The 26,104-nt window shown below is 28.3% G+C and overlaps 1 protein-coding gene across 35 annotated transcripts in view; it reads right to left on the bottom strand.

Moving 5' to 3' along the window:
• LOC129954266 (calcium-activated potassium channel slowpoke) overlaps positions 1 to 26,104 on the bottom strand; it is a 241,096-nt gene that overhangs the window by 77,800 nt on the left and 137,192 nt on the right. For 31 of the 35 annotated variants that reach the window (XR_008782675.1, XR_008782677.1, XR_008782674.1 and 28 more), the window contains exons 8-9: positions 12,559 to 12,669; positions 6,485 to 6,590 (exon numbers count right to left, since the gene is read on the bottom strand). Coding sequence is in view for 31 of the 35 variants with exons in the window: in XM_056068084.1 (XP_055924059.1) it covers positions 6,485 to 6,590; positions 12,559 to 12,669 (217 nt within the window). In the remaining 4 variants the exon portion in view is untranslated. Of the gene's footprint in view, positions 1 to 6,484; positions 6,591 to 12,558; positions 12,670 to 24,658; positions 24,751 to 26,104 lie in introns of all 35 variants that reach the window. The other 4 variants (XM_056068077.1, XM_056068087.1, XM_056068103.1 and 1 more) reach the window with 1 other exon arrangement.

Here is a 26,104-nt window from a genome sequence, read left to right as displayed (position 1 = left end):
GCTGCGCCAACTTATTTTTCTTTAACATTATTTTCGGAAAAACTTAATTTATTTGAATTTGATATCTTCTTATCTTGAGATATGCCTGGCGAAAAAGGTATCCCAAACAGACATATGACTAATTTTAGGGACCTTGAAATAATATATTTTTGGAGAATCTATTTATAGTATAGTAGGATCTTACATGAATACCAAAAACAATATCCGCAGTATGAACACTACCGATAAAAGTTAAAGCAGAATCTTACTATGGATGGGTTTTTTGACATTTATACGAGTCTCGAATGGATCTTATGTGATTTCGTTCTCAAATGTTGGCATGACTGATTAATTGCACTTGTATCTCGATGGCTGGGTTCGTTGAGTAGTTGTGCATTTTAATCATGTGATTTCCATTGGGGAAAAAATCAATGTGTTACTGTTGATATTCTTTTGCTTTGTTAATGAAAATGGATTAACTGGGTTTATTTTGCAAGAGGAAACAATAGATAATATGTTTTGCTATGTTTCCACAAAAGGTTTATCTCAGTTTCGATTCAAAAAATGTTTTTGGTGTTTCCACCACACCAGAAGATTTAAAAATGATTAAGTTTGACAGCACTCTAAAATGCAATTGGTGTTTCGATATTTCTTATGAAGTGAAAGTGAGATAGTTTGATTCGTGTTAAATAATGAAGAACTGAATAGTTCAACACTTTATAAAAATATGCTACCATGTGCAATATGCATTATCTGTAAAACCAACTCTTCCACACAGGTTTTTGTTCACAAATTTTGAATCGACTCTGATCCCCGACCGGAATCGAGTCAAATCAATCTAAGTTCAACTCGATTCAGGTATAAAAAGAATTCAGGCGAGTTTCAAGCTCACTTCAACACCACATGTTATTGTAGTATTCTGCGAACAATCTACCTTCGTTTTCATTTTACGAGTATGTCACATCTGAAATTGGTAAATGAACTTTTTTTATAGAATCTCAATTTCCAGACTTGGTTTCTTTAGAATTTTCTACTATACCATTTATAGAATGCCAAAAAACACTGGTTTTATAAAACTTTTAATTTGAAACTTAAATTGTAGTTTCATCGAAATCAAGGTTTTCAAGGTGATTTCAAATCGTTACTTTAAAAAAGCAAAGTCTTGACCAATGGAGAAACTCGAATCTTGTGCAGGAATGCAAGTTTAAAATAAAGCTTCAAAAACTCTTTTTATTTAGGATTAAAGCTAGACACAGCGGTTTAAGATTTACATATATACGATTAAGAAATCAAACGTTTGACAATTTTGGGTAAACAATTTATTTACCCTTTCAGCACAAATATTCTTGATAAAGTTAAGGAAGGGTTTGAATAAAAGAATTGAAAAAAATAAATATTTTTTTCTCAAAAAAAAAAAAAAAAAAACAAGAATAAAAGAGAATTTAATTAAAAACGAGTGAACTTATTTTTGTTAAAAATAAATAAATAACTTGTACGAAAATGTTTTAAAAACAAATATGCAGCTGAAGACAAAACATTGAAGCATACACAAAATACAAGCAATCAGCAAGAGAAAAAGAGATTTGAAAAAATGTTAGCTTTTGAAGAAACATCAACAACAATTAAATACATAAAATGTTAATTTATATTTTTTGTTGTACATCAACCTACAAAATGTTCGTACTAAAATAAATTAATGTTAAATACAATACAAAACAATAATAAGACTACAAAGAGAAAAACTAAGCAATATATTTATTGTTTTATTCAACGACGGACATGCATACTGACACTTACCAACACACACAATTTTTTATGTTAAATTAATTGTTTATTAAAGTTTTATATACTAATACATTATGTTTTGTTTAAAATGTATTGATAAAATGTAATTCTTAAATTATATTTCATGCGACTTGTGAAAATTTTAACTATTATGTTATGTTGTATATACTTTTTGTTATTACAGATATCTAAATAATAGGTACTTATTTATTAATACTAAACATACAATATACTCGTATTTCTTTAAAGTATACTTTTTTTTAAACTATTTTAAATGATATTTCTTGATTTTCCTTACACTGTTATGATTTGAAGGTTTGCAACTCCAAGTACATCAGGGTAGGTCAACAATTATGTAGTTAATATAATTTTGATAATAATCACTAAACACATGAAATAATTTAACGACACATTTTATTATGTTAAAATGTTTAAAAATACATTGACTTTGGTAATTACATTTTTTTTAATCAAATTTAAGTTCTTGTAAGGATAAACCATTTGTTTGCAACAATCCTTAATAAACTTGCAAAGGGAACTCGATCAACCTCTATGAGTCTACAGATTTCCCTACTTCCGTGTTTTGAGTAATCGGTCGGTGGTAATGGTTTATCTATTTAAGTGGCCATCAAAATTTGGTTTTGTCACACAAGGAAAACAATACATTTTTAAAGTCTTAAGTTGTCCTTAACTTGGATTTTATTAAGTTTTGAGAAACATTGAATTTTTTGATTTCGTGGTTTTGAAAAATGTTTTGTAGTAAATATTTTGTTGCTGATTTGGAATACGAACTTAAATTTAAACAATCTGATCAGATTTTAAAAATTGCAGTTTCCAAAATTATTTTTAAATTGTTTCAATATATTTCAAGAACTAGATGTATAAGGCTTGTTTACTTGAAGTCGTTTTAATATTGTTAGTGTTTCTATTTAAAAAAGTATAATCTTAAAAACCTGACGTGATAGAGTAATTTTGAAGTCATATTTAAATTAAAGCAGAAATCTATTAGTACTTGGAAACATATCTGAAATCGAATTGCCCAGGTTTTATACCAGCACAATTACTAGGTATTTGGTAAAGGGGTTTGAAAAGAAATATGTTATTTGCTAATTTTAATCAGTTTTGACATTTCTGTTCAATCAGGCAATTTCCCATTAATCGTTTGGTGAGAGACCAACGTTTTAAATTTACGTTAAAAAATGAAACATGTTGCCGACATTCATAGAGAAAATAGATTATTAGACACACTGCAGAATTTTCATAATTATTAGATTATACGTAATATTTTTAACGTTCAAGAATGGAAGCCAATATTCAAGCCAGTATTCAAGCCACCATTTACGCTAAACACGCAAATTTATTGGAAATAATAGTGAAAAATTGAACTGATCTAATGGATAATTAGAATAACATTTTTATTCATAGTTCTTTACCTTCTAATTCTCCAAGTACTTGTAAAATTGGAAAGAAGTCCAAAAACATTAAATGAATTACAGTAGAAAATAAATTAAAATGGTCAAGTACAAGTGCGAGCTAGAATCCTCATACCACTTAAACATGAAAGTGGTATTTATCGCAACTTTACCTGTTGCTGATCGATTTTGAGAAGGCTTTTGACATCGTCAAGAGGGATTATATCTGGCTTACTTTGCAGAGGAAGGAAACATATCCCGGACAAGCTCAACCCTATTATCAAACTGACTTATGATTTGTTTAAATTTCACGTCTAACACGAAAGAAAAGTTGTCAGAGGAGTTTGAAGTACAAAGTACGAAACATGTTATTGGTTTTCTGGACCAATCGAATATCCAATGAAGAACTTCATGAGATAACGAATCATTTAATATATAACGTCAGTCGAAGTATCACAACAAAAGTAAAAAGAGCGGATTTTGTTGTCGACAACAGTTGGATTGATCCATATTCGCCACTTATTTCTAAAAACGTTCTAGACACATTGCAACGTTGAGTTCTGCATTTAAGTAAAGTCCATTAAATATATTTGCAAAAATGTCACGAAAGGCAGCGATATTGCGGACTTTGGATTGCAATCCAAATAGCAACGATGAAATTTCACGATATCAAGTTGGTCGTTATGTGAGCTGTAATGAAGTTGTTTGGCGTATATTCGCATTCCCTTTTCATGAACGTCATCCTACTGTTGTGCATTTGGCGGTGAACCTGGAGAATGGTCAAAGAGTATATTTGACGGCTACGAATGCTATACAACGTCCTGAGACACATGATCATTGATCAGTTTCTTTGCAATCCATTTACACGAACTTTGCCCTACTCGCAGATGCCACGTTATTATACTTATAATGATTCATCGAAAAATTTTCAAAACCGGAAGCAAGGCGATGCTCTTGGTCGTATGTACACAGTTCATCCAAAGAATTATGAATGTTTCCATTTGTGTTTGTTGTTGGTAAATGGACGTGGGCACACTTCATTTGAGACACTACGGACTGTTAATGGTTTAATATTCCCAACTGCATGTGAAGAACTGAACTTATTAGAAAACGATACCCATTGGGTACGACAATCGCTGAAGGCATTATCTCTGCATCTTACATTATCTGATACGTACATTATTCACTATCATCATTTCAACATGAATTTACCCCTGTTGAATTCAAAACAAAGGGAAGTTTATTATACTTTAGTGAAGGCAATTGATGATGAAAATGTCGGTTTATATTTCCTAGATGCCCCTGATGGAACTAGTAATACATTGCTCATGTCAGTAGTTTTGCCCACTGTTCGTGCGAGATCAAACAAAGCAGTTGCTTCTTCTGGAATAGCAGCCATATTGTTAGAAGGATGCGCACGGCTTATTCAGCATTACAATTACATTTAAATCTTCAAACTATCGAAGAACCAACGCCTAATATTGCAAAACACTCGGCAATGGCAAAAGTTTTATCAGCATGGAAAATCATCATCTGAGACAAATACACAATGGCGCATAAACGGGCATTAGAAGCACTTAACCGAACATTGAAAGATTTACGCAAGGGATCGAGATGGAGAAACAATGCTTTTAATCTCTAGCGATTTCTGCCAAATACTGCCAGTAATTCCAAGATCTACGGCTACCGACGAAATAAACGCTTGCGCTATGTGTGAAGCTAACAACTAACATGAGAGTTGCATTGCTTAATGATCTGCTGAAGATTTCTATGAACAATTGCTGACTATTGGTAATGGTCAAGTAACTGTCGATGAATCGAACGGATTTTTATCATTTCCAAATAATTTCTGTAATTTTGTCTCATCAAAAGATGAACTTATCAACAATATATTTCCAAACATTATTATAATTACAAAAATAATGAATGGTTGAGTGAGCTAGCAATTTTAGCGGCTTAGAATAAAGATGTAGATGACCTGAGCTACATAATTCAAAATAAGACCATTGGAACAATGCATTCATTCAAATCTATTGATTGCGTCGCAAATGAAGCCATTAAATATCCAATTTAATTTTTAAACTCCTTGGTTGTGCCTGGCTTATCATGGCACAATTTATGCCTAAAGGTTGGGTCCGTAGTAATCATGCTTAAAAACATACACCAACCAAAACTGTGCAACGATGCACGTTTAGTGGTTACAAAATTGATGAATAATGTATGTAATTTACGTGACGAAGGCGGAACAGAGTTCGGCAGGTCAGGTAGTTTTTATATCATTGGAAGATTGTCTTCTAATTGGATATTGGATAATGTTCTTTCCAAGCAACATTGTTCAATTTTAGATTAGCAGAAAGTTTCAGCAGGAAACAACAACTAAGGTTTACAAGATCTTAAAAGAATTTGAAAATTAAAAACATTGAATTCGGTTTAACTTATAAAATTCTAAAAGAAAACTGTCTTCCAATGAGTCTACCAACTTTATTGTGTTAATAAAGTCTTCCAAAAGTGTCACCTAATTGGATGAAATTGAAAGACTTATGACAGTTCGGCCAATATTGAAAGCTCTCTCCATCTTGTACACTTATATTAAGTAAGTACAAGTACATCTAATAGTTCTTTAAAATGTTAAAGCAATACAATTTTACTGAACTAACTTAAAGGCCTGTTCTTGACAAATTTCAAAAATGAGATTGACAATTTTCAACTATCGACTAGAATAATTTAAGTCCTTATTAAGGTTTAATTTTTGTTTTTAAATTACCAAAGTCAAGATATAAAAATAATAATAATAAGATAATTGAAATAATCAGTATTAAAAATGGCATAGGAAAATATGTAAGCATTATTTTTATGAAAACAATGCACAACACAAAAATAACTTTGGTTATGCATTGTTGTTATTTTTGTTTAGTGTATTATACATTGAACATTATTTGCAATACAGAGTCACATCAAATCAATGATAAATAATAATTAATTAAATGGTTTAAACTAAAATAAATCAAAAAAAAATATGTGGAAAGAAAATTCAATATGGTTCACATTTATATGAAGACATTTGGAATGTTAAAATAGACATTTACATAAATATGTATATTATATAAAAACATGTTGTGGTTTCTCGATGAAACTTTTAAAATGTTTAAAGATTGCGCTGTATTTTACTTCTTTGTTTGATTGAAACAAACAAATTTTATTAAAAAAAAAAACATAAAAATAATAAAATAAAAAAATGTAACAAATTAAAAATTAATGAAAACTCTCTCTTTTTCTTTTTTGTGTCTTAAGAATGAAATGTTGTTTACCTTCACCCTCTGTAGATCAATCGGATTCATAATTGTTCCTTGGAAGAATTCCACTGTGGTAAAATGTCGTTTAAACAAACCCTCCAATTCCAGATCGGGTGGTTTTCTTTATAGTTTTTTTGTTTTTGATTTTTATAAATTGTGTATAATTTATGCATGCAATATTATTTGTTCATCGAGAGGGTTTGTTTCATTACATAGTGCATTATGTAAATTTTTGATATTTTTGTATTATATTTTTATTTTATATTTTCGATATTTTCGAAGGAGCAGGTATTTGATGGGAATGATAAATTTTCAAAATTATAAACATAATGAGAAAGAAAAAAAAGAAAGATAAATTGTTAATTAAAAAATCACAAACTTTGCATTGTATACAATTTCATGTGGAATAAAAATTAATTTTCGACGAATCTTATAATAAAATTGTAAAACTATAAAAAAACAAACGAATGTATAATTTAAATTAAATCGTTCATCTTAAATTTTGTAATACATATATAAGTTGTTAACTACTTCCCTGCGAAGGTAGATTGATATACAAAAAAAAGTTGCAACGTTTCTAAACATTTATAAATTTAAAACTATGAGAATAATATTTTGTTGTAAAGATAAAGTCAGTTGATAATAATAATATCTATTTTACGTAATAATAAAATAGACTTAGAAAACTCAATATTTATATTTTGTATATTAATTTGAATCTAACACAATATATAAGTTTTTATAAATACAGTAGATTTAATAAATTGAGTAATTATAATTAGACATAAGAAGTAAAAAGTGTGTGTTTACATGATGTTTTCATTCCATGTGCAGTAGATTTTATTAGTTTTTTTATTTTCAAATAAACCTTTATTAAACAAATTCTTTAAAACATTTTTATGATTTTTGAGTGTTTGAAAAAATATTTTTTGAAAAGAAGGGTGCGAAAGGTACAACCAAATCCCTACGACTTATTTTACTACTAAGCATTTTCCTTGAAAATGGTAAGTCTTGGAGAATTTTGTAAAATAAATAAATACATTTCTGTTAGCCGTAAGGTTCCGTTTTGTCCCCGAATCTATTCATATGCTTCAATAATATTTTGATTCTTCGATTGTATTGTATGTTATTTCTAAGATTTTAACCTACAAACTCTGAGCATGTTTTAAGCTCAACATAACCATTTTGGCTGGTGATTCTGATGAGTTCTGAATGCAAATAATTTCCTTATGGTTTGCCCTCAATTTAAAAAAAAAAACTATGCAATCCCTATAATTTAGCGCTCAAAGGGTTTTAATTATCTTAATATGCCAGAAACACTGTGTGAGCCTTAGGAAAAGAGAAAGGAGTTGAAAACTAGTTATTGGTGTTCATTGGTTTTGAATTCTTGAACATGGCAATGATAGGGAAAGACCGGGTACTAAGGCATTCCACATTTGCGTAGTACGGCTAAAGAACGTATATCTCTACTTCTCAGTACGATCAAAGTCGAACTCAAGGGTAAACTGATGGCCATTACTATCGAGTATTACCGTTGAACTTTTTAAGGGGAGGAATGGAACTGGCTATTTCGTAAAAGAGGGTGAGGCAAGAATTAAATTCAAATAAGTAACTTATTCTCCACTGTACAAGTACAATGCTGTGTTACTAGGAACTTAATGAGCTTAGCATATTTTGTCGTTGCAGTTCCACAATCAAAGAAGAGGATTTGAGTCTTGAAAGCTAAGAGTACTAAACGCCAGCAAAACAATTAATTGAAAGATAAGAACTAGTGTCGGAAACAAAACAGAGCTCTGGGAACCAACAGCATTTATTTAATAGTGTTTAGATTTAGACACATCCAATGCAATTTGTATTGAAAGATTGGTCCCATAAAATCATATACGCTCTCAAGTACAAGCGGAGTCATAGCACTCACAGGCAGCGTTAAATTGTTGTTGAACTGCCTATCAAAGAGATGAACTTTCTATTGAGAGCAAACAAATAGAGTGTTATTGACCGAGGAAGAATTCGTTATATTTTGTACTGCCTTTGGGACATTGCAGTGTTTTAAGCCTGGCACAACTGTTCAATATTCAACTTTGCTGGGTGCCGGGCCATAGAGACATTCCAGGTAACTGTAAGGCAGATTAACTCGCCACGAACTGTCAGTGCAGCCCATCCTACCACGTTTGGCAAATACTGGCATACCATCAATTGCCACTTGTAAACTGTTGATAAAGCAAGACGCTATGAAGAAGGCAAACACCAGGTGGAACAACATCAACACATGTCAGGTCACAAAAAACATCTGGTCAACACTACATTTAAAGCGATCAAAGTGCTTGCTATCTCTAAGCAGATCGCATATAAGGTCGTTAGTAGGTGTCATAACCGAACACTGTCTAATAGGAAAGCACGCCACGCTACTAGGCAAATTCTCAAATGACTTTTGCAAAAGCTGTATGGATGAGAAGAGGAGAAAACAGTTCTTCACCTTCTCTGTACATGCCGCCTCTTTCGTTCCGTAAGGGACTTAAACTAGTTCGATTGAGCATAGGAGGAAACCTCAAGATTCATGTGGTATCACAATGGTATAATATATATGATAAATTTGGTCCGTCCAATATGGGCGTTGCAGGCCTTTCTAGCTAACTTAAACTTTTCCAGTTTTCCTCAGTTGGGTTAGTCTTAAAACAAGGGAAACTAACCTCCTTACCTCCCTAACCCTGATAACCTCTTTACAGCTTTTAACTATATGCGAGATAAAAGATCTCATTCGCTAAAAAATTAAACTAGTCATCATATCACCACTGGAGTCGAAGCCACTATCGAGGAAAAATAGTGACCAGTTAAAGATAATGAATTAATTATTAAGACCTTAACAGTTGGATTTCTCATATTGTCAGACGGTTGTTTTAGTTATTTTTTGCTTCAAAGTTTCAACAGTTTTTCATTATTTTTCTGATCAATTAGAATTGCCTACAGTTTAAAGAACTCAATTTTAAAAACATCCTAAAAAATCGTTACAATTTCTATTAAATTTTAGAAAATTATATAAAAGGGAAAGTTAGTTTGTTTGTTTGTCTGTTTTGCAAGTCCCAACGGATCAATATTGTGACAGGATGTTGGAGAGTGTTTTAATCTACTATTTACCGTGGTAAAACATCTCATTCATAGTTCATTCGAGCAGATCCGACGGTAACACTAATATGAGATATTTTGTTTATAACACTGATTCGAAGCATATTAGGTGCTGCCTATTTTTGGGCCTATCTTCGTTGCCTTTCATTTGGCGTTTCATATAATGTCATTAACACACGAAGTTGTTCTTAAACACTATTAAAAATAGGAGAGGGGCAGTTAAAATGTGAAAACAAAGGTGGATTTTGACATCACGCAGAGAAAGTGTTGCTGGTTTGGCCATACATTGAGGAAGCCGGACGACAACATAGCAAAGCAGTGCTTTCAATTTAATCCTCAAGGTAGAAGGCGGCCTGGAAGACCAAGAGAAACATGGAGATCATCTGTCATGAAGGAAACTCGGTCCCAAAACTTGGAGACATGGTCCCAGCTGAGGTATCGTGCTTGGAATAGAGAGAGATGGAAGGAACTGGTTGCCGCCCTATGCTGCAGGAGGAGTTAAAGTGCTGCTACTAGCAGCCACCAACGAAGAAGAGGAAGAAGTTAAAAACCGATGTCGTGTGCGATGTGAAACTCACAGGCAGCATTAATATTATTGTAATTTAGTACAGGTTAAATCTGAACCAGTATTTACACTGACCAGCGCCAGCAGCATTGAAACGGCTGGATTTTAAAAGATTTACAATTCTAATTCCAAGCCTTCAATTCCCCTTTAAAGTTAGTTTCGCAATGACAATTAAATATTTACAATTTACTCATGTAAAACTTACCAACTTACTTATGTATGCTTCCGCATAAAATGTCTTTATGTCATATTTGATTTTCACGTATCAAGTATTTTAATATTTTTCATTTTTTGATCTTTAATATCAAATGGATATACAAATTCAAAATACTGCTTAAAACCGCATTCGAAAGTTCAAAACCCACAATCAGAAAAATGGTAATGATTTTTTGTACGAGGTTGAGGTTAAATTGTGGGTGTTAAGGAATCTTTTCAAAAGATAGCACACAACTTGGGTTTAGAGTATTCAAAATTTCAAACTCTCTCACGCCCAGCTTTTCACAGCGACATCTTACTGGTTTCAGACTAAAACTCAAATTCAGTCGTTAAACATGTTATTCAGTATATTTTCATCTTGTAGTTTATACTGAGTAAACTCTTTAATTTGTTGAGTTAACTCAGGTTTAAATTTACAGATGTTTTTGCCAGATACTTATATTGCAATAAAAAATGATTTGTATTTGTTTCTGTGAGGCAATGACTCTTTTGAGAAAAAAAAGACTTATCAGATCGCAACGAAATCATTCAAATTTATTTGGACAAACAATTTAAATTTTGCTAATTCCATTTGAATAAATAAAACGGTAAAACAAAGGCTGGGGGCCGTCAAGCTAAATATCAAAATGTATCGATTTTAATAGTTTTTCGATAAATGAATCGATAACTTTTCAGTGATACCAAATTATGATACCACTCATTAGGTTAACATGAAGCCCCCAAAAAAAAACTTGTTAATGATTTGATTTTAATTAACTATCTTTCTTTACTCGGAGTTAATTGAGCACTTAATAAATAGGCCTTAGAAGATCTGTTAAAATTATAATAGATTTTTGGACAAAGTTGGAAGTGAACTTATAAAAAGTGAATGACAAAATAAATTCGCCTTTCAGAAGGAGTTACTGTTCATCAAAAAACACAAGTTAACGTTTTGAATTTCTATAAATATTTAAGTGTTTGGCAAAATTGTTGTTTTTTTTCACAAAAGAAAATGTTTTAATAAGGTTTATTTTGGGCATAACTTACTTTGTTTTTTATAAAAGTGCATATTTTCCATACAATTCAGAGACAAAATTGTTATCTTAAGATTATTATGCATTATATAGGTTGTCAGTATATAGTATAAATAAAAAAAATTGTATATAAAATTTATGAAAATATTTTATATTAATTATAAAATTACATTCTAGCTCTACAAACAATTCTTTTAAAAAGAAAAAGCAATCATTAAATTAAATTTCAATTTTGTAATATTTTTTTTAATAAAAAAATCTTTAACAAAGGAACCATTCTAAAACTATTTTATATCATTTAAAAATATAACCAAAACTAATTCAAGACCAGAAAACAATAAATTTCATTCATTGAAGCAAATTTGAAAACAAAAAATTAAATAAAACTAAAAAAATATGTCATTACAAAAACCAAAAAAAAGAAGAAAAACTTGAATTTATTTAAATTTCTTTGGAGAACAAAAATTCAAAATATAGAACGGGACCGAATTTCGAAAAAAGAAAATAATAAATAATATGGTTGTAAATTTATGTATCTCGGGTTATTTATTTGTAGGATTTGTTGGTCTATTTGGTCGATTACTTTATTGCAATCGTTTTAAAGAGTAAATTTTGATAAAATTATAAATTAACGTTGTTTTAAAGGTGTATAGCTTGAATGCGATTTGTATTTTTATTTTTATTTGGTTGCTTTTACTATTTTGTTTTATTATACCTTGACTCGCTCCAAGTCGACAGCGTTCATCATAGTTCCCTGAAAAAACGCCACAGTCGTGTAGTGGCGCTTTAAAAGTCCTTCTAGTTCCAGATCAGGCTCCTTGCTATTTGTTTATATTTTTTTGTATATATATATAATACAACAATATACATTTTTATGCATAAACTTTAATTTTAATTTACAAGAAACTATGTTATTTAATATTTTGTTTTGTTTATAACATTATAGCCATAAAAATAGTAATAATCTCAATCAATCTACCTTAAAAATATTCTTCTTGGTCAAATGAATAAATTTCTTGCTCACAATAAGAAATGAAAATATGCCTATATTTTCAAAACTTATCAAAGGCATAGATAATATCTTAAGTTCACAAATTGTGATGCATAAATTATTGATAAAGAAATAAAATAAAATATAAAAAGTTTTTTGAAAAATGTGTGTTCTAACTTACCGATGTAAAAATACTACTTCAACGTCCACATCTTCTCTGTCTTCGTGTAGAAAATCCTTTAGAAAATGTGACACCGATTCGTACGTTATATGACCACATACCACAATGTGTCTGGGTTTTCGGTTTGGTTTTCAAATCCATCAGCAAAATATTGAGTCAACAATATTTTCAAAATGTCAACGAAATGCGAATGGAGAAGAGAAAAACTTTGTATAAGTAACCGATCGATAATTATATTTTATTTATTATTAAATTAAATTATTTTAGCATGATTTAAAATATCTTAAAAATTACAAACGATAAAATAAATATTTATATTTATATTGTGTTTGATGAAAATGTTTTTTAATATTTTTTAATTTGTTGATTTCTTAGTGTCAGAATGTTAAGTGTTTTTTTTGGATTTAAAGTTGAAGAAATAATTTTCAGTTTTATTATTTTGATCAAACTAATGAACTGAAAATATTTTCTTTAACTTTTTTTTTAAATGAATTAATAGAGAGAGAGAGTATAAAAAGTCGATGTGAAAAATGAGTGAGAGAATTAAAAATAATAAATAAAATTTCCAAAGAAAATGTCGTATATAAAATAACAAAAATAAAAATAAAATAAAAACAGATAATAAGAAATTGACACGATTGTGTATTATTTTAAAATATATATTTAATTAAAAAAAATATTATTTTAAAATGTTTTTTAATTTTATTTCAAAAAAAAATGAATATAATATTAAAAAATTAATTTTACGAAAACCAAAATAAGTTTCAGTAATGTTTTTTTTTTTTAAATTTTTAGTCTGCTACCCCATAATATATTTACACTAAATTAACTATTTTGTTGGTTATTGAATCAAACGAAGAGGTCATATTGTGCTGGTGTAGTTTTTGTATTGAAATTTATTTTAGCATTTGATTCAATAACTTTGTATGTTTTTTATATTGTTTAATTAATAAAAAAATAATATTTTCAAAAAAAAAAAAACTACCATGCATTTCTAGAATATATCTAAATTTTTTGTTTAGATTATTTTTTATCAAAACCACTGTAACATAGCAGCAAACTTTTGTTTTTCGTTTTTGTATTGAGCCAAATTTAAGTGATGTAGTGCTTATTCTTTGACACTACTTTGATTGGTAAAATATTTTACTTCTAGAGAAAAAATAAATATTATCAAACGACAAACAAACATGAGCATACACTATAATTAATATTATATTAGTTTCATTCACTATCAAAACATTACAAAACACATTCCGTTTTACAAAAAGAAAAACTATGCCCTGGATACGAAAAAAGAAAAATTCATTTCATTGACAACTTCTAAACTAAAATATGATCAAACATGCGTGCAAAAGTATTAGATTTTTATTGCTGTCGCCTAAAATATGCGGTTTATGAAATTATGATTCCAGGTTTCGAATAATTTTGACTAAATTGATAGTTGCTAAAAAATGTTTTTTCGTATAGTTTTAATTCATGTTTAATTCACAACTATCATTTTAGTATAGGTTATACAGTCCTGGTGGGGTATTTTTTAAATTTGTGAAAGGTATTTAATAAAGTTGGTTGAGGTTTTACAACGTTATGTAATTTTGATTGTGTCCAAAGGTAATTTTTGACAATATTTCTTGATTTTTTGAAAACTTTATCTAAAATAATTTAATGGCAAATTATAATTAATTTTCTGTATAATAATGTTCAACATCAAGAAGTGCATTTAAGAGCGAAGTAATTCAAAATTGTTTAGGGTCAAATTGAAATATTCTGATTTATTCATTTGTCCTTACAAAAGGTATTTTATTTTTCTCCATATAACTTTCTATACGTTTTTTTATGTATTTCAGCTTGTCATAAGAATATCCCTACAAGATTGGTTAAATCGATCATTGAAAGATTTCTATTATCAAAAAACTTGTTTCTGACCGAAGCCAAGAATTTAAGATTAGAATTGATTGAAAGATCGACAAAATAACGTTTATTTTCTGTCCCACAAACAAACCAATACTTTCAGAAATTCGAATTTCGCCTTTAATTTTACCGGTACCTTTAAAAATGCTTCAATAAACCAAAAATTGGGGTTTTAGGCCAAGTTTAAACTTAAGTTTAAATATCTCTTAACAATAAATTTCATAATAATTTTGAAAAGTACATACATATACTTTAGGTAGAATTTAAATCATTTTAGTATCTTTCTTAGTTTTTGGAAATTCTCATAAGTTATTAAAGAAGTTTTGAGAAACCTTGAATTTGATACTTTCATAGTTTTAGGCAATCATTTAATTTATTTTTTGATCTAATAGAATAGTCCACACGATTCAGATTCGGTACTTTTAAACCGTTGCGCTTTTTTAACTATTTCCTTAGCATAAATAGTTGAACATTTCTTTCAGATTTTTGTAAGGCAGGTAAAATCTAACAAGATCAAGATCTTTCGAATATCAAAACACTTACTTGTTTTCTCGAATTTTAAAAAGTTATGCTGTAAATACCTGACGTGATACACTCATTTTGAAATTGGATTTGAAATAAGGCCATTCAAGCCCATTAGGAAGGAAAAAAAACTTTGACTGACTTTTTTGAATGTTCTTAGATCTCGAAACTTTATTTTTAGTTATAAAAACCTGATATCAATGGTTTTTATAAATGGATCATTACATCCTCCAGAGTTTCAGGAAGATTTGCTCATAGTTCGTAATGACGTTTCCAAGGGAATCGTCTTCTTACTCGTCGTCACAATATAATATGTTTGACGCTTTTGCTTACAACCTGGAGAAAGACTTTCCGGTAACTCCATTCAATCACAAGGGTTTGGGACAATTAAGAAAGGCGATTAGTTAATTTGTGGAGGAGAATCAGTAGGAAAGAAAATCTCTGGTGGAGGCTAAGTTGCCACCGAACTATTAAAATCATTCCACAATGTGGGAATCATTGTTCCACTGAATAAAACCACAACAGTGGGCTTTCACCCCTTGGTGGGAAGCGACGCAACATCAAGAACATCCTCAGTTCTTTGGATAAGACAGGCGAGTCCTCAAAGGAAGAAGCCAAAGAGATAGTGATGGAGAAATAGCAGTCCATCATTACAGCTTCAATGATCGCTCTGGATGAGTGTGATTTTGGTACTAATCTGGAACTAGCAATTGACGTTTTCTGCTCCGGCTATTAGGACCTACACGAAATTGTTCAGAATATTCTCAACCCCACCTATAAGTTGCTCGGACGGCCACACTATATGGCGATTCTAAAGGCGCATTTGGCCAACAGAAGCAATAGTCATAAGCTCAGTATTTTGGATTGAATTTGTTGTGAAAGAAGAAGAGAATGTTTGAGGGTGTTGACGGCAAAGTCAATTCCGAGACGGCGGCGCGCGGGTGGTAATGTATTGGGAGTCTTTTGTATGTTAGTGTCGAAACGTTTGTTAAACCACTCAATGACGGGATCCCATTTGTTCTTTTAGAGCTCGTATAGATTTTTGTCTTCCTGAAACTCAACTTGATAAGTACCTACATAAGGCTAAAGTTTGTATCTTGCATTTCCAGATCCTTTAGTTCATTGAGAGTATATCGAAAGTTCTGCTGCTCGTTCTGAAATGTTCATCAATACAAAATTTGACATTTAAATGTCAAATGAAAACGTGTAAATGTTCGGTATGAACAATTTTCGGGTTTTCGAAAACTTTTTGCCGAAAACCCGGTTTTGGTGTGAAAAGGCTATTAGAATGTTTTCGGTTGAGAATTGCAAATAATAGGTCCATTTAAGTTTGTTCGCTTTATTAATTTTCACAAACTGTCAATACTACGACATTTTTGGATAACCATTTTTTGATTAAAGCTAATTTATTTTCATGTTTAAAATTTTGGATTCGTTGCAGTAAAGTGCTTCACATTTAGCAAATTTCAAGTAAGTAAAATGTTAATCTATTAACAATAGGTTCTTGCGTCATAGTTATTGTACTTGTACTTAAAAACTTCAAGTACGAACCGTCAAATAGTCTAACTGTTTTCAAGTACCATTATATTTTATTTCTTTAAAGGACTGGCATAAATTCAGACACTTTATTGACTAAGAAGGAAAATTTCTTTGTATTTCCGTGAATTTCCACAATATTGAAAATGTTCGCTATATTGATATTTATTTACCTCAAATTCTGAAATATTTTTGTATTCCTATGTATAAGTGGTAAAAAAAACAAGGGAATAAAGGAAAATCTTGGATTTTGAATGTTGTTTGAAAATTATTCTAATTTCAGTAAAAAAAAGCTACTAGTTCAAGGTTAGATCATCATTGAAGGGTAGACAAATTAATTCCGAGCAATATGACCGAACCAAAACCAAAAATGTTCTATCCATAGAATCCGTCCCATGCATTTCAGCGACGTAAGCAATTGACAGGTCTATAAGTTACAAACGTACCTATTAGAAGCACCCACACATTTGGCGGACCAAGCAACGCAACGCAAAAAGGAGCTGGAATTTCAACTTTCCTCTCCGGCAGGTCCGTTGACATCAGTTGTCAATAAAAGACATGTTCTTTAACATGGTGCATCACTGTGCTCCAAACTCATTCTGATGAGGTTTATTCAATCTTGTGCTGCTCTTGTAAGAATAATTGTAAATCATATGGATTTAGCAAATTGCTTAAAGTTAAAGAAGCCGTTCCGTGGTTTAAGCTTTAACAAATTGTTAAGAAATAGTAAGATGTTAAAATAGTTTAAAATTAGTAAATTTCTAAAAGTGGATCTAACATTTTACTAAATCGTTTAAAATTGTGCGCCATATTGTATATGAAAAAATAACTCACGCTTAAAGTTAACTTATTTCTTATACAAATTATGATTGTTTTCATACGACAAGGATGTTTGATCCTTGATTTTTTTGTTCCCTTTAATTGAACAAAATGTTTTAATTTTGTACACATGATCAAATATCATTAGACAAATTATTTCATTATTTTCTACAAAATATTAAGTAAATTTTTTATCACTTCTATAAAATATTTTGAAATTCTTAAGTACGGGTTCAAAAAATTTAACAGACCTAGCAATAAAGCTGTCAACACAACGTATTCATTGGGACGTCCCAATTCTTTTCTTACGTCAATGTAAACAGATATGTTCCCTCAATGTATTTACGACGGATTCTTTGGTTCGGTCCCTTAAGTACGACAAATACAGAAGAAATAAAGCACAATGAAGATGTTGTTATAGTATTCAAATACTATCGATGTTCATACGTAAGAAAATGACGCCTAGTCACAATTGTATGGACATGTACTGTAGTGAATTACTAATATATAAGTTTGCAAAATGTCCATTTTAATTACTTTCACCAAAGTAAATGTGGACGGGGATTAAATTACTAGTTTTTGAGTTACACAATTATGCTCATGATACAATATCAAACACTACTTTACCGACACGTATCCAGTTTCAAATTAAAGTGTTGGATGCGTTCATCCAATAGAATAGAATGAGAATAGAATTTTAACACAATATAATGGTTTTAAATTTTTGTGTAACTGAATTCTTATAAGAAATTAACAAAGCAGCTTAATTGATTTGAAAATCTTAAATAGAAAACCCCTCTTTTTATGTAAAAATATATTTTTTTAAAGATAACTCAAATTGTCAAAAATTATTCCATTCGACACGATTTCTGCTTCTTCCGCAATAATCCAATAATAATTTTGTTCTACTATGCTATGGCCAATGTGTAAGGAATTATGTGTTAAATTTAAATTAAAGGAAATTTTCTATAGGAGCCTTATGTGGTTTAAAATTATTGTTCTTGCACAAAATGTGTTGGTTGCAAGTTATTTTTATTTACAAAGATGTATTTTTTTAAAAGTAACATTTGATTTTTTGAATCATCTTGCCATGTCATGTGATATAGTGTTGGAGGAGAGATCAATCCTTTGCAGTAGTGATACATTACCATGTGAGAGAAATATCGTATAATGTCCTTGTGTTTGACACATCAATGTACCAAAGTTGCTGACGAAGGATAAAATTATTTTTATGTTTGTAAGGAAAGCCAAAAGCAAAAATCAAAAATTCAAAATTGAAACAAAAATATTCAAAAAAAAGAAGATATTATCTGAAAAAAGTTTGGTGTAGAGAAATTGTTTTTTTTTTTTTAAGTGCATCAGATATATTGAGTATCCGCATAGATGTATTTTATTTTTAATATATTTTTTTTAAGTAACTCAACGCAAAATATTAATTTCTAACAAAAAATAAATCAACCAAATCTGCTTCCACATAAAGCTCCGCAAAAGAAAAGTAAAATGATATAAACAGTGAAAAATGCAAATGCTTGCAGCAATGTAATTATTTTATTTCATTTTGTAATAATAAAATCAATTCAAAATACAAACTCTGTAAGCTCTAAAATTAATTTCTAAAATTAAACCAAAAAATAAAGAAATATAAACCAAAAGATTCTTGTGTTATAATGTAAATAGAAAAAAGTTTAAGTACAGAATTAAAAAAAAAGATATGCCTGGCCACGCATTTGAATTTGTTTTTGGATATAATTTTTTTTTTTAGTTTTATTTTAAAAGTATTTTGTATAAAAAATATTTTGATTATTTGTGCATTTTAATATCTAAAACTCATCAACACAGGAAATCCAATTTGTTTGTTGCAACAATCAAAAGATGGGTGGATTTGTGTTTATATTCCAAAAAAAAAAAATATATTTAATAAAATTATTTGCATGAAATTTTATATAAATTCTGAGAGGTGGGGTCAAGGAAAGGTATTGGCTAGTTTTACAATTTTTGAATGTTTTTGTTTTATATTTGGTTTTCTCTTTTTTGAAAAACTCTATTTCGTTTGGGATTTTCTGAGTAAGTATTTACAAATGGCTAATCGTGCAGTTCTATAGAGACATAACCTCCACGAATGTTGAGTTTACAATTATTTATTTTGTTTGTTTTTTTTTTTTTTTTGAAAAACAGGAGAAGGGATATAGAGGAAAAAGGTTTTGTACGTTTTTTTTTCAAATATAAGGATAACTTAAAAAAAGCTATTTGCTGACTAAAGTAAAAATTTAAACAAAAATCAAGAAAGAGATGTTTTTTTTTAACTGAATATTATACAAGGGACATTCACACACAAAACTTATTACCACACATCCAATCGAAATTGGCATACTTAAAGTACTTCAAAAAGTACATTTTACATAAAAGTTTCATAAAAATAGAAGTAAGGTTATAGTATATCATGAAGATACAGCGCATATGTCTTTTTTCTTTTTTGTTGAGCAAATTTTGCCAAATTAAATTATTAATTTTGAAAATATAGTTTTCGATTTTTAAAATTTAGTTTTTCAGTAAATTTTCAACACACACACACACGCTATTTATCTTCAGGAAAATTATAATTTAAACTAAATATTTACCTACGATGATTATCTTTAGTTATTATTTTTTTGTTTAATTCAATCAAATCGTTTATTCGACAGAGGTTCCCCAATACAGGAGTTTAGGAAAAATAGTAGATTGATTTATTCTCAAGAACAACGTTAAGACACATTCAGTAGAAATATATTATTTAAATACATATATTTATAGCATGTAAGACAAATCACGACAGAAATAAACACAAAACAGACGCTGTTTTACGACCTAAAAAAGACAAATCTATTTGCACACTTTAATTTGTTTTGTTATCACAAAGTAATAATTATTTATATATATATAAATAGACAAAAAAAAGAAACATTTAAATGTTTATTAAGTTTTTTTTTATACTTAAACGAAGTCAAATTATATATAGAAGAGAAGTAAAACAAATGAGATTTATAAAAAGGGAAATATAAAGCTATAGATGTTTTATTTTTTCAAAATTTAGAATTTTTTTACAAAATAACCATCAAGAATCAAAGAGAAAATAAACTAAACATTTTGAAAAGAAAGTTATTTTTTAATTTAAAATTTTTGTTTAAAACCGAAATCAAAAGAAATATTTTTTTTAAATTTCAAATCAACAATTAGAGAGAGAGAGTAGTATGTTTACCATATTAAGTTTTTTAATTTTTTTTAAATAATTTTGTTAGACTAAATTTTACTAAGAGTAATGGACATTTTGTTAGTAAGTGAAATAGAAAAATAAAAAAACAAAATACAACAAAAATTAAACATATGGTTAGAGAAAAACTACAACACAATTAGTACACAATTACAATTTGGTTTATTTTAAAAAATGTTAATTTCTGTTTCACAACTTCTATCGACACTGAAATATTCAAACTAAATGTTTAATGTTTTAATTAAAATAACATTAAATATATGTATACATAAAAAATAATTATTTAATTTTGTGTTTTATACATAGCATAATATGCTTTAATAATTTTTTTATTCGGATTGAAATATTTAATTAAAATTAAGTTATACTTGCAACGAGGACGACTTTTGAAATTTCAAGTATTAATAAATTATTATTTCTTAAAAAATGTTCTAGAAAAGTTTTTCAATTTTTTCGATATTTTCGGTGATCCAACAAAATTTAGCTTGTTCCTTTTTAAATTATAAGTAAGTAATAATAATAAGTTTATTTTCTTGTCAAATATCCCTAAAAAAACTACACCAAATTCGATAAGAACCGAAGAAATCTTGAAGACTTGAAATAATTTAAAAGAAGTGATTTTCTTTGAATGATTCCAATTACAATTAAATACGAAAACATTACATAATTGTTTGTGTTTTTATAGCTCTTATGAAAAATTAACAACTATAGGAGTTCCTTAATTAAATAAATATTAATCTTTAAATTTTTTGATTAGAACGATTATTGTGTTTCGCATAACCTAGTACCACAAATTAATCTACAAACCATAACCGTATAGCACTGGATGCATTCATTAGGAAATATTATGCGTTCAACACAAACTTCAAACTAAATAAGAACTAGGCTTGTTCGTTAACTCACACAGAAATAGAACATGAAATGCAGTTCTTGTTGATATATGCTGTCAAAATTGTCCTATTAATTTAAGACCTTGTGTGTGTGAATCACTGTTCACATTATATTGATTTAAAATCAAAATATTTTAACTTTCAATATTGAAAGTTTTTTGTGGTCTACAAAATTTCTTTCTGTAAATAAAAGACACAAACGTGGAGTTAACATAAAACCAGTTTACCATGAAAAATACTAATTTCCATTCCAAAAATTAAATAAAAAATAAACTTTACAAAATGAGAATGACGTTTTTCAACAATACTTTTAATAGTTAAATCTTAGAAACTATTTGCTTAATAAAATCAATTTTTATTTATGAGGGTTGGCAAGTTTTTTGAATACAAAATCACACAAAAACATTTACGAAATATTTAAACAGCTTGGTACTGTAATAAATATGATTTAAAATCATGAAAATGAAAATAAATATAAACCAACTTAGAAGTTTTCATATATGCGTTTTGGCTCGATGTAATGGTTGGGCTCATCAGAAGATGAACATTACACTTTGTATTGACGAACATTTTATCGAATAAATCGAGGATCCATATAATATGAGCTACATAGAGCAACTGCGAATTATATAGTTGCTAAAAGTCTTGAAAGAAGATAAATTGTAGCTATTTTATTGCCTTGCTATGGGACTTTTGAAAAAGACGCATATATGAACTCTTTTAAGCTGGTTCATATTTATTTTCATTTTCATGATTTTGAATCATATTTATTAAAATAAACGGTGTTCAAAAAAAACAATTCAACTGTTAACAGTCAAATATTGCTTTATACTAGTTTAATAGTTTAAACAAACAAAATTATCTTTGTTTTCAAATGTTTTCTTTTTTTCTTGCATAAAATATATTAATAAACATTAACTAAACTCGCATAAATTAGTTCACAAACGAACCTTTTCTGACATTTACATTATGCTTTAGTTATTTTCGGAGTACGTTGTAACTTTGACAAAATGCTCAAAATATATCAAAACTCTTTTCAAGTCTAACCCAACATAAAAAATAAATGTATATTGTATTTAATCCAGTAAAAGTTTGTCCCATTTAAAGGGTTTTTTAAAAGAAGCTGTCACTTCTGAAGTTATCATCTTTTGACATTTGCAAAGTACGCCATTTTGAATAATGGATCTACACATTTTTTAGCACTTTAACAACAACATTGAAATTGTTGAATTTCATAACAACAAAAATGGTGGTACGTTCTACCAAACATACGAACAAAATCCAGTTATGGAATTAGTAATCCATGCTAGAGGTCTTGAGTTCAATCCCTGCCTGTGCCAAATTAATGTTTTTTTCCCTCTTTCGAAGAATTGACAAGACAACTCCTTCAAAAGTAATTATTTCTTCTTGAAATGACTCGCACACAGGATTGCTTGACACTTGTAATTCATTAGGCCCCAGTTTTCAAGTTTTAGAATTAGCTATCGAGAGCTTTTGATTTGACACCTTAAGACTTGTTTTATTTATGGCCACGTGAAAGATAAGATTAGTGTCAATATTAAACAATCAATTCAACACCTAAAAGATGGAATTCGTAAAGCTATTGTATCCGAAAATGTACAAATTGGCCATGAAAAAATTCACCAAAAGGTAAATGGTTTGGCTAATATCATTTTCAATTGTTATTGGCACATCTTTCTTTTCATGTTGAAGTTAGAGAATATTGATAACTCTTTAAAAAAATATTCGTTTTTATCACAATAAATTTGGTTTTTGTAAAAACTCTGCTTTGACTTATAGTTTGGAAAATCGGGAACAGCAAAAGCTCAACATCCTTCAATTTGCCCAAAAACCAAAGTTCACGATACTAATTTTAACCCTTTCATATGTGTACTCGTTTTTAAAAAACAACACGCTCTTGTTCTTAAATAAATATTTCAAAATATTAAATTCTTTGACATTTACTCGTAAATTATATTAAATAAGTAAATAAATTTCGACTTGCTATTTTACTATGTCGTACTCGTTGCAGTAAATTAATAAAAAGAATATATTTTTCTTTAAACAAAATTTTAATGTTCTTTTAATTAAAAATGAAGCAAAACCCAATATATATATATGTATATGATTTAAAAATTAATTTATATGCGTAAAATTAATACAAAAAACCACAAACAAACAGAAAAAATAGTAACATTTATTAATATAATTATATAATCACTTCGACTGGACACAGTAGTTAAACAATATTATAGAACAATTACTTGAATAAACACCAATCTTTGAATTAATCAATTAAAATTCCCACATTAGTTTTTTTTATTTTTTAAATTAATTATTTAAATATTAGTAACAACATTTGTTTTTTTTTTTAAAGAGATTGTTGGTATATGTTTAGAAAGAAAAAAACAAAAAAAAATTAACACAAACACAAAGCGTGCAACATGAGAATGATTAATTTAATTTTAGTTTGTTTCCATATCGCAACTTTTTAAATTAAATAAATAATTTAAATCAAAAAATTATATTAAAAAAAATTGTAAGTCAAGGAAATTTTCTTTTAATTAATAATTTATAATTATGAAAGTCTTATTTTGTATATTTTTGTTTGTTTGTTTAAAAATAAAATCATAAAAGTGGTTATAGTTGTGTTTTGGTTTTTGTTGTAAAAGAATTAATAAACAAAATATTTAAAAAAAAAATGTTTTATTGAGAAAATATTAAATTTCGATACGTGCTGTGTTGGTTCGAATTGAATTTCAATGGATATATAAGTTATATTTTTTGTGATGCAAAAAGGAAATATAATTGAATTTATCTAAATAAATATATTAAAAATGTGTGTTGAAATTTTTTGTTTGTATTGCTATAAAATTTGTTTAGTTTTATTTTGTTTTGTGGTGATGATGGGTTATTTTTTGTTTTTGTTAGTTGAAAAATCTTGTATTTTTTAAATTTTTTAGATATGAATGGGACGCAAAAGAAAAACAACGCATTCAACAAAAATCATTAAAATTATGATTTTTCTAAGTATGTATTTTCATTTTTTTTTTTGGATTTGGTGTTTATTTAAAATTTAATATTTATTTCTCTTTGTTTTACTTCAAAATGAATTTCTTTTGTTTTTTTTGGTTGGAATTTTTTAGTTTTAAGAATACTAATTGGAATGTGCTCTCACCTTCGGCCCCTTTCATTTTTTAATGTGCCCCCATATTTGGCTCTTGTTCCAATCAAGTCTATTATCTCAGGTATACAACTTGCAAATATCGCCTGTTTTCAATACGAGAAATAATAGTTAAGCATAATTTCGATAGAATTTTTGATTTTTTTGATTTTGTTAATTGTATGTATTTTTATTTTTTAAGAATTGGTTTTTGTTCGTTTTTTATTTTTATTTTTATTTTTTAAACAACAAAAATTTGGAAGAAAAAAAACCATCAATTTTTGAATTTTAATTTTCTCTTTTACCGCCGGCGTGCTCGTATTTTATTTTTGTTTATTTTTTTATTTTAAATCTACCAACACAAACTTTTTGACAGCCTAAAACGCAGTTTTTCTTTTTTATTTTGGATGTAGATAAGATTTGAAAGGTATGATGGCGGTCCATAAGTCAGAAAACAGACATACTTAATATTGTTGCGCAGATTTTCAGATTTTCAGATTTTGTTGCTTGAGAGTCCTTAAGTCCAGTTTTCGGTGAATAACAATTTTGATTTTTTTAATTAATTTTAATTTTGTTTTGAAATTAAAACAAAAAATATAAGTAAACATATAAAATTAAAAACAAACAAAAAATGTTTCTAATACTTTTATGTACAAAAATTAAAAAATAATCGTAACATTAATAGAAACAAAATAAACCTATTTTTGAAATGCCTACTTTCTTTTTTTTTTTAAACACACTCACAGTTTAGAGCAACATTCTAAACAAAACAAAAATTGTATATTAAATAAATAAAAATAAATACTTTTGGAACAAAACCTTTAACCAGAAAAATAAAGATATAAAGAAACATGTTTCTATTGTATTATTCTCTTTCACACAATGGATGGAAAAATTAAACGATATATTTTTTTCAGTGTAGCAAAAAACTCAAAAATTTCTATATAAGGGGTGCTGTGACTAATTATAAAATTTATTTGACCCCGAACAAGTTGTTCTTTGAATTTTTTTATAACACAACTAGGCTTCGATTTCTTGGGACATTCACGTATAAATTTTGTAAAATGTATAATGGTGACTTTATTTATACAAAAAAAAAACAATGTAGCCTCTTCTTTTATTTTTAAATTTAAAGACTAAGCTCATTTCGATAATTTGTTTAAATATAAATATTAGTCAAGGGATATTTTGGGATATGTGAAATATTTTTGACAAAAATCGAGGAATTTTTTTGTTTATTTTTTATTTAAACATTAAAACAAAATTAATAAGTTTGGGATATTTTTGTTTAAGTTGTACTTTTTTCTAGGAGAAAAATATATAATAAGAAAAATGGAAGTAATAAATAAAATATTCTTTTTTAATCTAGGAAGAAAAAAGATTAACAGAAAATTTAAGGAGGGAGAGATTTTTTGTACTTATAAACATTTTGTTCTTAATTGAATTATTTTTTTTGTATCT

Source organism: Eupeodes corollae, chromosome 1, assembly GCF_945859685.1.
Source record: "Eupeodes corollae chromosome 1, idEupCoro1.1, whole genome shotgun sequence".
NCBI lineage: Eukaryota > Metazoa > Arthropoda > Insecta > Diptera > Syrphidae > Eupeodes > Eupeodes corollae.
The sequence above is the reverse complement of the archived record's forward strand: the minus strand, read 5'-3'. Positions and strand labels throughout refer to the sequence as shown.